We start from the raw sequence: 15,763 nt of genomic DNA on the forward strand, positions 1-15,763 counted from the left end.
AGCATCATGGAAATGTATTTCCCATCTCCACAAACCTATCCTAGGATCTCACCTGTTCAGGGGTGCATGAATTCTTTCATGGGTTGAGTCTTAAGTTCCCCTACAGAAACTTAAACCTATTTCCATTTATCTCTTCACAGTAGAAACAGAGACTAGTCAGCTTTGCCACACGCTATCCTTTCAGAGACTGAAAACTGTTCCCACAGGCTAAAGGGTTTCAGTTTATTTAATCTCTTCTTAGAAATTCCATTTTCCTATCTTTCAATAGTCCTATTGATCTACACATTAAAATTACCATAATACATGCTGGTTTGCTTTCCCTCATACGTTAATCGAAGATGGCAAGATGTTAGGATGAGGCAGGGCTGGGGAGCTAGCATTTGTGTAGGCCTACTGTGTGCCAATGCTGTGAGGCACCTGCTACTCCAGTGGTGGCCAGTCAAAGGGATCCAGCCAGTCTTAGTCCCTGTGGGTCTGGCCTGGGACCGACTGCAGACCTGGAAATCAGGAAGGGCCTTAGAGCATCGCCCATCTCAGACAGAGAGCCTGGGGACAGGCAGGTTGTTCCTGTCCCATATAAGCGCCTTTTACATCTACATGTCTATGGAGAAATCTGAACCCTGGAGCCCTCTCTCTAAGAGCACCTCCCCAGCTCAGCACCCGCCATCCTCTCCCACTCACTCCGGGCTGCAGCTCCCTGGCTGCCTTGCCGAGCCTCAACACAATTGGTGCCTGATGCTTCTTCCCTTGCTGGGAACCTGGCAACCTCCTCTATCCTTCAGGTCTCTGGCAGAGCTCACCCCACATGGTGCCATTTCCTCCAACACCACAGTGTCCACACTGCATCATCATTGCCTCTGCTGGAGTATAACAAATTGGTGTTGGAATTCAACATGCTTTCCTTAAAGCAATGGCCAAGCCTGTGAGTTCCCCAGAATCTTTACATAAGCAGAGACCCTGAGCGCACAACAGTGCCGATCAGTTCATACCCTGAAACACACAATCGTGGTGTTTCCGTGATATCCTCATATGAACTAATCTTTAACATATACAGACCACAGTTTTGAGCCAATGTCCTAACATCTCTGCGGCTCAGGTTCTTTATCTGGAAAATAAAGACTGCATTCTTGGCTTTTCAGCTCTCATTGGCGTGTTTGGAGAATTAAATTAGGGTAGAGTCAAGTGCTCTAGCTCCCTGGGTCTATTGGGAACTCCGGGTGGCGAGTCAGAGTCTCTGTGCTTTAGGTCCAGCTCTGCCCCTGTTCTGGGCTCAGATTCATCATCTATAAGGAGGAGGGTCAACCAGAGGCCCTCGCCAGCATGGTCAGCCCCGGGGCTACCCCTGCCCTGGTGGAGTCTCCTGTGATGCTGGAGAGTCTCCAGATGCCAGTGTGCTTCTAGGGGAGCCTATGTGACCCATTTATAACCCCAGCCTTCGCGTCCTTCCAGCCTTCTGTGGCTGCTCCCATCTGGAGTCCCCTCATCCTCTCCCTGCCATGCAGCCCCCCAATCTCCCTCCCCGAGGAAGCCTTTTAGGGGAATGGAGATAGTGGGGCCGCCAGAGTGGTGGTCTCTGCTTAGCTTTCTGAGTCTTCATGCTCCGGCCACGCCCTGCAGCCGCTCAGTGCCCAGAGCTTGTCCTCCCTGGGCCTCCCGTGCTGTATGTCCAACTGCCCAGCCCTGCCTGACTCTGGGAAGAAGAGTCCACTGCTCCCTGGGCCCCTCCCTGCCCTGGCCTTTAGCTGTACCCTCCCTCCCAGGGACACCTGGTGCCACAAGGTGGGGAGCTGAACGGGGCAGTGGAGGAGCAACAAGACACCGAAGGGAGGAGGGTGGCCCCCAAGAGCCGAGAGTGGAAACCAGAAGGCCCGGCCACCTGCCCACCCCTCCCTAGCCCCACCGTGCCCCTGGACCCCCACAGTCAGAGGGAAAGGCCTCCCTGCACACCCCATGTTGGCTCCCCCAGGACAGAGGGCCCTCCCGCCCTCCACAGCCCTGCGGTGGGAGCCTCCGCACCCCGCGGGCTCTGCCCTGGCCTGGGACACCTACTTGTACTCGCCATCTCTGCCTCCCTTGGTCTTCTCTCTGCCTTTGCTGAGTAGGGGGGAGAAACGAGGAGACAAGGGGACGTGTGTGAGAGGGTGAGGACCAGAGACCCTGGCAGCCTAGCCCCTGACCCTGCCGGCCCCTGCACTCCCCAGGGCCTCCTTGTCCCACAGACCCCTCACCCCACATAGCCTCCGCTCTGGCCCAAGACTGCCGGGCAGGGGTCCCACGGGCCCTGGTTCTGTGGGAGAGAGGGGAGGGGCTCACAGGCCTGGGGCTGGTGAGGGAGGGGGCTCAGGGTATCCCTGATCTCCTCCACCCCAGGCCAAGGTCTGGGGATTCCAGAATGTGCAGCTTCCTCAGGGAGCATGGGGTTAGAGGAGCCGGGGTACCCTCCGGCCTGGGCCACACTGCTTCTCCCTGACCTTGTCTCCTAGTCCTCTCCAGGGGGTGGGGAGCTGCCAGCCTCTGTGGCCTCGAGGGAAACCGTGGGCTGCCCTGCGAGGGCGAGGGGTGAGGAGGTGTGCTGTAAGGAGGACATCCGGTCCCCAGAGGACAGGAGGTGGGGAGGTGCTAGGGTGGCGGTGGGGCTATAATTGAGCTACTACTCCAGGGCTCAGAGCTCCTAGCTCTCTGGAACCCTTCTGGAATATTCTCTCATGCTTTCCCTATGCTGTGACAAGGAGGATAAAGAAAAGAAAGCGAATAACAAATAGTAATTTTCTCTCTCCTCACACCCTGTTCTGGCACAGACCTTGCCCAGGTGGACTTGACTCATCCCCAACAGCTCAGGACATTAAGGCCTAGATGCAGCCCAGCTCTGGCCAGCTCTGGCCGGCTAACCTTTACCTCAGGCAAGCAGGTCAGTTTGTAGCTCAAAGGAGTTAACATTAGCCAGGTCTCTGGCTGCCCAGATCAGCCCAGACCACTGAGCAGAGAACGGCGGGCTGCAAAGAAGGGGGACTGTGTCTCAGTAGCCCCAAATCCCAGCATGGCCGGCTGCCCCTGGCTCCTCTGAGCTGCTTTGGGAGCCGCTGTGACTCTGGAGCTCAGCCTGGCAAAAGGTGCTGGGGAAGGATTTTCCAGCTCTCTGGGGGCTGTGGGAACTGATGAAACAGCACTCTTGGAGTGAGGCTGGGAGTCCTGAAACCACACACACACACACACACACACACACACACACACACACACACACGCTTTCACACATCGCTCGGCACACGCCCGGTGCACCTGCCGTGCACACGTTGCCCGCTGCCCTCTGGCCCGAGGCGTAGGAGGGAGGGGCCTGGCTACCGCAGGGAATCACCCATAAGGAAAGCAGGGAAAGTGGCTCCTCCCCTACCTCCCCCAGCTGAGACCCAGCAGAGAGAAGCTGGCAGGAACCCCTACATTCCCAGGGACACCACCGAGGGGGATTGGGCAGCAAAGAAGGAGGTGGGGGTCACGGAGGGCAGGTGGGCCAGGCTGGCGGAGAAACTGAGAAGGGGAGAGAGCAGTGGGATACAGCGAATCTGGAGGAAAGGCCCAAGACTCTGCAGTTTAGCTGCAAGATTCAGGCTGGGGCTCCTTTCTTTGTCCTTTCTAAGATATGACCACTAGAGACAGAGGCAGCACAGCCCAGAATCCAGTGGTGTGTGCTGCTCCCCGGTGTCACCTGGAGAATGTATGTGCATGTGAGTGTTCAGGGCTGAAGCCTCCTCTCTCTCCAGAGACCGAGGCAGATATATGCTGACACGAAAGGGCCGGGACCCCCAATTTTGTGCTGTTTGCTGCAGAGAAGGGGGACCATGTCTCACTTGCCCCAAATCTCAGCATGGCCGGCTACCCCTGGCTCCTCTGAGCTGCTTTGGGAGCTGCTAACCATGAGGTTAGTGATTTATTCTTTCTCTGTGACACTGACACTGGGGGAGGTGAGGGGAACACTGTCAGTGAGCCCCCTGCCCCTGGCCCTGGGTGGCTGTGCCAGAGCTCAGCAGGAGCTTGGTGACAGTGCTTGGACCAAAAGGTGAGATACTGCTCAGGGTAGGAAAAGCTGGTGTCAGGGTAGCGTGGAGTCTGTGCAGAGGAGGGAAATGAACACTGGCTGAGCATCTACCACACGCCAGGCCCCATGGTGGGTGACTTGCCTGTATTGTCTCTTGTAACCCTAGCATTCCTGTGGGGCCTCAGTGAGCCCCACCTTACAGATGGGAGGTGGGTCCCCAAACAGCAGAGCTGTGGGTTGAGCCTGTGCTCTCCACTACACTGCACTGCACTGCACTGCTTCCGGGGACATCCCTGGGGGCTCTTTGCAGGAACCTGGCAGAAATCTGAGACCCCTGGCCTGGGGGCAGGGACTAGACCAGTGGCCAGAGCGGCTCAGAGGCCATGCGACTGACCCGGGCCCAGGGGAGATGGAGCCCTCGGCGCCGAGGGTGAACATGCAGATGTGCCGCACACACTCCCTAAGGAGGATGGGAACTTCAGGGCAGAATGTAGAGTCTCTCGAGGGAGCGGCCTTGCTAGGGGGCATCTGCAGAGGCCCCTCCCTGTCTGCGGCCCTCACAGGAACCAAGACCTGAGGGCCATGCCACCCCTGCTGGGAGCCATCTGACCCCTGGGGCAAGGACAGATGGACATGGGTGAAGTCCCTGAGCAGCCGGCCAGGCACAGAGCGAGAGTTGGGGGAGGGCTGGGAGGTGGCCCGGGCTGGAGAGAGGGGTGCAGAGTGCCCAGACAACCTCCCACATCAGCCTCCCCTGCGCCTGCTGCATTCACACCCCAGACAGGGAGCAGCAGACGCCCAGCCACAGCCTGGGCGTCAGGTGACCTGGTGGGATGCTGCTACCTGCCAGCAAGGAGGTTCTTCTGCTCACTGCGGCCGAGGAGGGACGACAGGGGCACTGCGCACATTGACTACTTTGATCCATGAGGGATTGGCCTTCCCAGGTGGGGGTGACAGGTGGGAGGCAGGTGCAGGGAAAGCCAGGACTTGGGGTCCTGACAGAGGGTCAGAGGTGAGGCACAGAAGCCCCTCCCCCTTCCTGTCCTCTTCAGGGAATCGGTGTCTCCCTGCTGGCCAAGAGGTTGGCCAAGTCCCTTCTGGAGGGCTCTCCGGCTTCCTCCCAGGCCCCAGGGCTGGCAGGCCGGGCTTACCAGGCACTTCTGTGACAAGGGTGAGACACCGTGTCTAGGGCTGCAAGGCCAGCTTCCAGGGTCCCCTCGGCACCTCAGCACCGCTTGACCCAGAACTCACTGGCATGTGTGGGCCGCCAGAATGAAGCTACAGGAAAACCCCGTATTCTCTAAACCGGCTCCACCTCCTCACCAGCAAACAGCCCAGCCCTAGAGTTTTCTCAAGCCCCCAACCCCCAAGCCCTGCTGGCTGCATGGCCGGCCTGGAGGGACAAGGTGTGGCAATAACACCCATCCTGAAGGTGTCCTCACGTGGCCCAGCTATGCAGGCCTGGGGCACCTGGAAGACACCCTCGCCCAGGTCCTTGTCCCCAGGATGAACCCCCCCCTCCTGCCCCTGCTTCCTGCTGCTGCCCTGGGACGGGCTACTGAAGGTCGGGAGAGGTGGGACAGCTGGCCAGGCTGTGAGGAAGTGGGGAGGAGCCCTCTTGTCTCTATTCCCAGGTCCCAGGGCTCTCTGGAGGTGTGGGGGTCCCCACTGTGCTTTATCTAGATCACGTGGCTCGCTTTTGTGACCTGAGAGAGAAACTGGCTGGGCTCGGCCTCAGCTACAGCCACCCAGAGAGCTGCCTCCCACTGCCAAGTGCTCCCTGGAGAGCTATGTCCCACGACGCTACCTACAGGGTCCAGAGCATCCCTCGGTGCCTCAGGATCTCAGAGTTGGAGGGAGCCAGATGTCCACTAGCTGAACCCCTCTCTGTTCCTGACCCCAGGAGTTAATGACATGCCCAACGTCACTCAGCTAGCGAGTGGCACAGTCAGGGTGGGACTTAGTGGACATTAGCTCTCTTGTATTCTGGGCCAGCTCTCCTTTCCCTACAGGGACGGCCCTCACATGCCTTCCACCCTGTTCTCCGGAAGCCCTTTCTTAGAGCCTGCCTGCAGCCTCTGAACCAGCCCCACGCAGCTCTCTCCTAGTGGAGACAGAAGAAGTGGGTGTGTCTGCTGAGTCAGCACCCTGGCTCCCCACCCAGTCTGCTCCTGCTCTGACCACTTCCAGCCAGATTCCTGACCTTTGCATTGTCCCGCTACAAAGAACCTGTTTGTCACCAGCCCTCATGTGGGCAGCACTTTGTGCCTCAGTTACAACCTACTCCTCTGTGATCCCTCTGGCTCTCCTAGCAACAGAGTGGAGGGGCAGGGGAGTTCACTGCTATAGTCCCCATTGTACAGGGGAGGAGAGAGGGTCAGAGAGGTTTTGTGACTTGCCAAGGGTCACATGGCTAGTAAGAGGCAGATCTGGGACTGCCCAGAGTCTGAGGGGTGGGCTCCAAGATGGCCCAGCCAGGGCTGCCCCCTCCCTGTGGCTGGCCCGGAGTAGACAGTCCAGGTGTGTTTGCTTGCAGGCACGATCGCTCGGACCTTGTTACCATTAGTGTCCCTGCCTGGCGCCTGGGGTTTCTCAAGCTTGTGCGTGTGTGTATGTGCATGTGTGGGTGTGTGTGTGTGTGTGTGCCCGTGCGCACGCACGCTTGCATGTGTGTGTGTTGGGGGTTGAGTAAGGGGCTGCAAAGTGGTTCAAATGCAAAGAAGGAAAATATAATTATTCAATAAAAGTGTATCAATTCAATTCCACTAATTTAGGACCTGTGTTTTTTCCAGCAGGGGGACTGAATAAACTTTACTTGGAAAGGAAAATGGTGGAAGGAGATTAGAGGGATATGTTTCCAGTGGCTTGGAGCATCCCATTTCTCAAAAATACCTTGGTCCTTTAGACACATCACTGACTTACAGGCATTTTACTTGTTATCCCCGTGGCTGGGAACCTGTGGACAACATCTTACTAGCTTAGCTCAGGTTCTGTCTCTCTGGGCAGTGAGAGTAATGCAGCTGCTTTTCTTCTTTTGTAAGAGTAGTGCGTGGGGAATGAGCTCCCTGTCATCTGTGTGCGGCAGGATACCTGCAGGGCGCGCAGCCTGAACGCTGGGTGCCTGCGTGTGTTCTCAGCAGAAGAGAGGCTGGGCCCAGCCAGGACCTGTGGCTTTACTCTGGCAGGAAGAGGCCACACTCTCTTGGGTCTCTTCACTGGGCCTGGTTGGCACTGCCGGGTCTTGGGCCAGAGAGGCCAGGGCCTCCTCCTGCCCCTCCTCTCCCTCTCTCATCATGGCAGGAAGTCTAGCCCCTTCCCCTCGTGCTGGAGCTCGGCCTCCCTCAGGGCCTGATGTGAGCCTGACCTGAGTGAGCTCTGGGGTGGGGTGACGTGGGGTTGGTGCTCTGCAGAAATATCTCCCCAGCTCTTGGATGTCTGTGCTCTGAGCCAGCCGGGCCTACAGGGGCCTGCGGGGGGCCAGGGCACAGGCCTCTTCCCTGTGTCTTTGGGGTAGTGGGCAGCCAGAGGGGCCCGCCTGTTACCTCCGGAAGCTCTTCTCGCCCGGTGGCCGGGAGCTGGGCCGGGAGCCGGGGAGAAGTCCGTCTGTCTCCTGGCTGTCCTTTTCTTCCTCTTGAAGAGACTCATCCCCCAGGAAGTCCCCATCGTCCCAGGAGCCCATGGTGCCATCTGTGGCCTGATACCGGACCTCCACGCACAGGCTGGTCTGCAGGGAGAGGGGTGGTGGTGAGCGGCTGGGACTGCAATAGCCATCGTAGCCCCGGCCCGTACACCCTGTGCCTCGTGATGTTTCCAAAGTGCATTCACACCCTTGACTCACAGACTCACAGGAGGAAGTCACCCCATTTTGCAGGTGAGGAAACAGGTGCAGAAAGACCGACACGTGCAGACTTGGGATCTGGCTGCAGGTTCTGCTGCACGTGGCTCTGCTCCCCCTGGTGCCCAGGGTTGTGCTGGGCAGGGGGTTGTTCAGCCTGCCGTGGACAGCTGAGCCTGGGATGGGGGTGGGTTCCCCGAGGCCACTGTATACATAATCAAGAGTAGCATTCAGTGTCCCCAGTGATCAGGTCACCTCCTTGTCCTTAGAACCAGGCCTGCCTGCAGGCTTGAGGGGTGGTCTGCCTAAGACCAGCTTGTTGGAAATGTGACGAAATGAGCTGAGTGTGGCCTCCAGGAGAGGAGCCCAGGCCCAGGGCTCCCTTCAGAGGTGCAGAGTCAGCACTTCTTCCTACTCATCTGACCCCCACCCTCCCACCCCAGAGAGGGAGGGAACTCGGGGCTTGCCCTGGGATTTGCTCTGGGAGAAAGCAGAGCACGGAGCCTGGGGTTAAGCTTAGTGCTGGAGAATCCTGACTGGGCATCTTGCTCTGTGTCCTTCGCCCCGTTCAGCTCCCGTTTTCCCCCAGTGCACAGACCTTCCTCAACCCGCATGGGTGGTGGGAGCCCCCAGCGTGGTTGCCTGTCCTCACAGGTCCAGAGGTGACTTGCTCCTGTGCCCCAGACAGGCAGCTGCACTCAGTGCTGAGACCTCCCAATGCCCAGGCTTAACTTCCCCAGGGGGAGGGAACGGTGCTCATATTTTCTGAACCCTCCCTGTGCTAGACGTCGTGCTAAGACGTTTCAGTGTTGACTCATTTGATCTTCTCAACACCCCAACCTGCCCTGACCGACATATCAGGAGGTTAAATTATTTGCTTAAAGCTAGGAAGTACTGGAGCTAGGATTTGAGCCCAGGCTGCCTGACTCCATGCCCCATGTCCTCTCTACTGGGCCAATGTGACCCTTCTGGCATAACCAAGTATGTTGTGGGAAATGGTGACCTGGGACAGCAAGCCCTGGGTCTCACTGCTGGCCCTGCTCTTGACCAGCTTTCTGACCTTGGCCAAATCCATTTCCCATCAGGACTTCAGGGTCCCCATCCATAAACGTGGGTAGCTGAGGGGGGTGGTGGGTGGGCTAGGTGATCTTTAAGTCCCTTCCTCAGCTGACATCCTAAGTCTGATTCTAGAAGTCCAGGGCACGGCTGTGCTGTCTGTTCGTACCTGCCCACCTCCTGCACCATGTGTTCTTCATCCAGGTGTCAATGTTTTCCTCTGGGTCCTCCATCCCCACTGGCGTCCATATGTAGCCTATTCTGCACCTCTCCCCCCCAGCTGTGGTGGCTGAGAACTTTAAGAAGCCCTCCCCGCCCCCGCCTGAGGGAGGGAGTGACCTAGCCCAGGCCAAGCTGAGAAACCTTAACTGCTCTCCTTGTTCTCAGCAAGGAAGTGTCCTGAGACGCCAGGACACAGGGGGATCTTCTGCTCTGCTCGGGACACCCCTCAGATAGGGTTCCTTCCACTCTGGCCCCCCGCGGCTGTGGTCCTGCCTTCTCAGGCTGTTTCTGCTGGTTACTATGTAGGGCCATACATTACACAGGACCCTGGTGGGGGACCATGGTACAGCCCCATTTTACACATGGGTAAACTGAGGCCAGGAAATAGCTAACAACGTTATTTGATATATTTATTGAGCACTTACTTAACTGTTCTAAGCACTTTCTGTGTGTTTTCATTTAATCCTCAGAACAATTCTGTCCATAGACGCCGTAATTCTTCTCACTTTGGAGATGATATATGTAGCTTGCCCAAGCCACAGAGTGAGTGGCCTGCCTGAGAGTCATTCCCAGGGGCTGTGCTCCTCACCACGGCACCAAACTGCCCAAGAGCGGCCGTGAACAAACTCAAGGGACCAGTGGTCAGAGCAGAGCTTAGGATCGGGTCATCCGGGTTTGGTTCACTTCCTCCCTTTGTCAGACACGTACTAAGTGCCTACCGACTGTGCATTGTCCGTGCATGTGTGCTGGGATGTGACAAATAGAATGGAAGGCAAGGTCCCTGTCCTCACGAAATGTCTCATCACAGAGAGGAGCCAAGTGAGAGGTGCAGAGTGAGGACCATGCCCCAGAGTGGCCACCAGGGCTCAGCCTGGCCTTCCCACGGGAGAAGCTTCTTTAGCGATTCCTGAGCTGGGTCCAGATGGAAGGACCCGTGGGTGGGGAAAGGCGTGCACCCCCCAGTAGCTCTTCCCTGCCTTCCCATGTAGGAAGGGCTGGCGTGTCTGCTGTGGGACAGCAGAGCCTGCCACGCCGCAGGGCCTCCAACCACAGCCGTCAGACTGAGCAGCTCGGCAGAGCCTGACCTGAGTCTCCTCCTCCCGCCTCACCCTGCCACGCATGAGCAGTGCTCCCCAGACCACCCTATGCTCCCCCAGACCCCGTATGGGGAATCCCAGGAACTCCCCGGGGCACGCCCACCTTGATGATAGCGTTGTTGTCATCTATCAGTGTGTCGGTCACCTCCACGCGGCTCTCCTCCACCACCTTCTGCAGCACCATGCAGAAGGTCCCGATTAGCCTGTGAATAGCAGAGGCAGAAGGTGGTTTCATGGAAGGGGCCAGAGTGAGGAACGAGGCTGACATCCTCCGGGCCATGACTGGTTGGGGAGGAGACAGGTGGGCTTGTGCAGACTCCAGGCTGGGCTGGAGAAGGTGGTCCAGGAGCCAGGCCTGGTCCCAGCCAGGGTGTATGTGTGAGACCTACTTCCCCAGGGGACCTTCGAGGGGCAGTGAGCTCCTTGGGGGATGCCCACGGACGGGGGGTCAGGGTACGTGGGATGGGGTTTCAGCTGAGCCCCTGCAGAGCAGTGTCCAGATGCCCAGTGTGGAGGCTGCTGGAGCAGGACCTGGGGCTCGGGGACACACAAGCAGCTCCTCCTCCTCCCACCTCCCTAACCAAGCCAAGGTTCCCAGCCCTCACCAACACCACACGTCCATTCATTCCACATCTGCAACCTCAGCGTGCCTCAATGCCAGGGACCCACGTGACCGCAGAACCCCCATATTCCTAGCTGCACAGCAAGGCAGAGGCAGCGCAGGCCCGTGGCTGGGAGCAGTGTTGGAGTCAGACAGATGGGATGTGAAACCCGGCTCTAACACTGCTAGCGAGTTACCTGCTTGCAGGGCAACTTACTCAGCTCTCTCAGCCTTGGTTTTCTTGCAAGATGAGCTGATAACCCCTACTTCATAGAGCTGTTGGTAGAGGACTGATAAGATAGTCTGTAAAGTCTGTATTGGAGTCCCCAGCACAGACCCCACCCTCCAAAGCAGGCTAGTCGTTATTCATGTGATGTCTGCAGACGTGAGCCTCTCAAGGGCCCCGGGGTACTTTCCAGCCTGTATTTGACATTTCCAACACACCAGAGATCTCAGTGTCTGTTGGCTGAATTAATGAACAACAGCGGGTGCCCAATAAATGCTGATGGATTTGACTTGAAACCCATTTCACCCCACGGTTAGAAGGCTCGCTCTGGGAGAGAACAGGGCACTCAGGGGCATTGGTGCTTCTGCATGGGGTGGATGAAAACACACACCCTGTTCCCAGCTGAAGGGACAAAGGCTGGGGACGCAGCCACAGGATGTGAGAGCAGAAAGGGGCCTTGGGCTCACCTGGTGCTGCCAGTGGTTTATAGAGGGGGAAGGTGAGGCCACAAGAGGGGAAGGGACACAGCTAACTAATGGGTAATCTGGGTGTGGTGAGATAGCAGATAAATTCTAACTTAGGCATGTTTGATGTCTGTACCATCCAGAGGGCTGTGGAGGGTGAACACTGATGTAAAAAGAAAAAAATCCTCCCATCTGTGTGGGGAGGAAGCAGGAGCAGCCGTGTGGGATGAACATGAAGGGTGAATATAAACCGATTCCCTCTGGAGCGCGGAGCCCACCTCCCCAAGGGAGAAAGGCCACACCACTCCTCCACTCAAAGCCTAACTGGCTTCTAGGCTTTTCTCACACCAGCGTCCTCTCCCCAGCCCAGGCAGTGTCACAGAGAGAGAGGCGCTGGGCTGGGCCAGGGGACCTGGAGCCGCTGCCCCTGAGTCTTGGTTTGGTCTTTATACAATGAAGTGGGTGGGCTCTTAGCTGCTGTGCTCGTAGACATTCTAACAGTAGCCTATGGGCATGAAGGAATACACCGGCCTTTCTGCAGTCTCACTTCTTTTGGTTCTAAATTGGCAGTTTTAAAATTTCAGCACGAACAGAATCACCTAGAGGGCTGGTGAAAACCCAAATGACAGGGAATCCTCCCCCACCCCACCCACCCATGGATGTGCTGGGAAATGTTGGAGGAGGCCTGAGAATGTGTATATCCAACAAGTTTCCAGGTGATACTGATGATGCCGGTTGGGGTGACACAGTGAGAATCTCTGTCCTACCATTACCCTTTGCAGACAGCTTTTCAGGCCCGCTTTGATTCCACTAGGACCTGCCAATGTTGAGTGTGGGGCAACAGACACCTCTTTCCCCATATTTAGATGCCCAAGCACAGCAAAGGAAGGTGCCCCCACCAGCAGAGGTGCTGCAATGTGACAAGACACCCCCAGGGGGCAGGATGGAGCTATTCCCCTGCAAGTGCTCCGAGAAGCCTCTGGTGCCTTCTAGGCTTAACTTGCCTGAGAGTCTCAGACTCTAGACTTGGGAGCAGCCTTAGAGGAGAGCTTGTCCCGCGCTCCTTCCAGGAGGCATCCCTGAAACAACCTCCCTGACACATGCTCACAAGCCTCTGCCAGTGACGGTGACAGTGATGGGCTCTCGCTGCTCCACAGTGGCTCTCACTGCTAGACCATTCTGCCGCTGCAGGGAGCTGAGGTTGGGCTCCTGGCAAATGCTCCCTCCTCACACCCCGACCCAAGCCCTGGCCACACGCAGACTAAGTGCCATCCCCAAAGGCGGGCAGTGTAGACAGTGGAAAGGGCCTGGGCGCTGGAGTCAGACAGATGAGGGTTCACCCCGCAGGGTCTAAAGGGTTTCCACCATCTGGCAGCTGTGTGATTCTGCCTAGTTCTCCTACCTCTCTGAGCCCTGTTTGTTCATCTCCCGAAGGAGGTGGCACTGCTGGCTCCACTGGGGAGTGGTCAGGAGAATGCTCGTGTAAAATCCCTCTAACTGCCAGCAGGCAGCTGCCAGCCCCTCCCTCCCTAATGCCGTGTGGGGCTTGCCATCTGCAGGGCCCATGCGGGGCTGGTCTCCCTGCAGGACGGGCTCTGGGGGCAGATCCAGGCTGCCCCCACCCTCCCAGTTGTGCACAGCCCCACAGAACCGGGCCTGTCTGTGGCCTGGAGGGTGAGACTGGGACGCTAGGACCTTGCATGGCCAGAGGAGTCAACTGGCCACACTCCCAGGGGTGGCTTGGGGGGCTTTAACTCCTAACAGTCCCCTACAACCTCCCCCAAATAAAAATAAAAAATTAGGTTCTTTGAAATGGACAATTGATATTCTCTCAGTCTTATGTAAAGTATAAAGAAAAGCATTTTTATGAAACTTTGCTCTTTTCACAGGTCTGTAACATACCATCTGTGCAAAAACACAATGCTTGCCATGAAAACAGCTTCAAAACAAGGGCCCTGACGCTGATTCTCACCAGAACGCCACCCCTCAGCCCCTCCTGTGTGGACGCTCTCTGCGGAAGGAGCCGGGACAGGAAGGGGCAGGGGAAGCCCCTGGCTCTGGCCCTGGTGATGACCCCAGAGACGACCCTGTCCACCCCACCTGCTCTTTGTGCAGGTGCTATGTGACTCTGGACCAGAGCCCTCTCCGGGCCTCAGTTTCCCTGCTATTAGGTGAAAGAGCTGTGCCTAACCCCGTGTCCTCCAGCAGCTTGCCTCATGCAGCCATCCCAGTTACTCATCGCAAAGAGGGTAGCTCACTGGAGGCCGGCCGGGCCCGCAAGGGGCCGGGCAGGCGGGGCAGGGCTAGGATTCCCGGGTAATTAGGCAGCAGGTGCAGACAGGCCCACAGACTGACCACAACAGATCGGCAACTGGCACCAGAATCCTGTCAATAATTCATTGCTTTCCCCCGGGAGCCGGTATCGGGTGCCCTCGGCCCCACCAGGCCTCTGCTGCTGTCCTGGCTCCTGAATTATTCAGGGGCCCCTGGCATTCTCAGCAGCCCGGAGGCTGGCAGCAGGGCCAGGCCACTGCCCCTCAGAGGTCCCGGACAGGCAGAGCCGGACACACCAGGTCCTCCGAACTCAGCACTTTGTCCTCACGAGGAAGCCCAGGGTTCCTGGAAGGAGGCCTTTGTTACAGGTGGGGCGGAGCAAGCCTCGGGGTCTCCTGGTCTCTGACTAGGGTGCTTCCTTCCTTCACACCATGTCTACCTCCGAGGTCCCTAGAACCACTGGGTGAGGGGCCAGTTCTCAAGCTGTCCTGTGCTTCTAGGACAAGTCCAGTGACGAAATCAGACTCACAGGCTCCGTTCTCACACTAGCTTCCTTTACCTCAGTTTCCCCAAATGCATCAGTCACGTGATGCTGGCTTCATCCCTGAGTGCCCTGAACTCTTCAGGGAAGAAGGGCCCCTCAGACACCTGCTCCCAGGCTTTCCCACCCTGTTCCCCTTTGCCTCCTGACCCAAAGGGGGCATTTATTCATTCTCTTGTTCCACAAATGAATCAGGGGCCTGCTATGTTCCAGGCACCGTCCGCAGGAGGGGGTGTGGCTTTGCTGGTTGCTAAGGCCAGTGCAAACCCCAGAGAGGCTCCCCCTCTGCCAGCTGCCCCTTGAGAAGGAGCCTGGGGACCGAGCTAGGCCACACCAGGATGAGGGTGGTGGCCTCACAGCCCCTCTGGCCTGCCCAGGCGAACACCAGGCAGGCCTTTCCTCTGGCTCTGGGAAATAGAGCCCCAACTCCAGGATGGGGAGACCTGAGTCCCACCTGACTCCAGGCACCCCTCCCACTCTGACCCCCCGGCTGGCCTGTGTCAGGGTGGGCCTTACGCTCCACAGGGTGGCCTCTCCTTTCCCCATCCCAGCCCTGCAGCCGACAGCCCTGGACGTTCTCTGGGCTTCCAAGGAAAGGGCACTAACCTCTCCTGCCAGGCCTGAGCCTCCCTCGCGGGGTTTCCTGCCTTCTCTTGGGTAGGTGCAGGGAGGGCGGGGAGGGAAGAAGGGGAGAGCTCGAACAGGAGCTACCCCCTTTCTGTCTTCCCTCTGGTTGGCCCTTAAGAACACCTAACCGAAGACCTAGCTGTCAGCATGTTCACTGTCTGGTAGTCCATTTCCCAAACAATTCCCCAAGTACTTATAGCAGGAGTTTTGCTGGGTTCAAAGGTTTCCAGCATTTCAGCGGTTGGTCTTCCACTGTAAATGGTTTAACATTCTCATCCGTGTCCTCAGTTTCCACCATCACTGCTCCAACACTCGGGTTTCTGGGAGTTGGATTAGGAAGAGGAGGTAGAAGCATCCTAGCCCAGGCTGTACCACTGTCTACCCATGTGACCTGAGGATCCCCTCTGAGACTCAGTTTCCCCTCTTGCACAGAGAGGGCTGCACTGGCTAAGCTCTCTGGCTCCTGGGTGCTCTGACATCTTGTGTGGGTTCCTGCTGGGGATCTGGGCCGCCCTTCCTGGCACTCAGCTTCCGATTCTGCTTCCTGCTTCACATCCACCTGGTCTGTGTGGGGGCTCTTTTCTCTTGTTCCTGTTTCTGCAGCCCTTGTAGGTCACCCAGTATCTCACCCCGGGGAAGAGGACTGTGCTGCATCTCAGGGGTCCCTGGTGGGGAGTCTCGTACCAATCTTTCCTGTGGATGAGAAAGGCCTCCACAGTGCCTGAATGATGTGATACCCTGAGAGGCAAAGGAGAGGCTTCTGTGCCCTAACATCTTCCCTGAGGCACTG

The 15,763-nt window shown here is 57.6% G+C and overlaps 1 protein-coding gene across 1 annotated transcript in view; it reads right to left on the bottom strand.

The window, feature by feature from the left end:
• Nucleotides 1-15,763, bottom strand: part of OTOF (otoferlin) — a 90,246-nt gene that overhangs the window by 41,446 nt on the left and 33,037 nt on the right. Inside the window, 2 exon segments of the mRNA XM_045549210.1 lie at nucleotides 7,573-7,754; nucleotides 10,344-10,443. Coding sequence (XP_045405166.1) covers nucleotides 7,573-7,754; nucleotides 10,344-10,443 — 282 coding nt within the window.

The sequence above is a fragment of the Lemur catta genome, chromosome 4, assembly GCF_020740605.2.
Source record: "Lemur catta isolate mLemCat1 chromosome 4, mLemCat1.pri, whole genome shotgun sequence".
NCBI classification, from domain to species: domain Eukaryota; kingdom Metazoa; phylum Chordata; class Mammalia; order Primates; family Lemuridae; genus Lemur; species Lemur catta.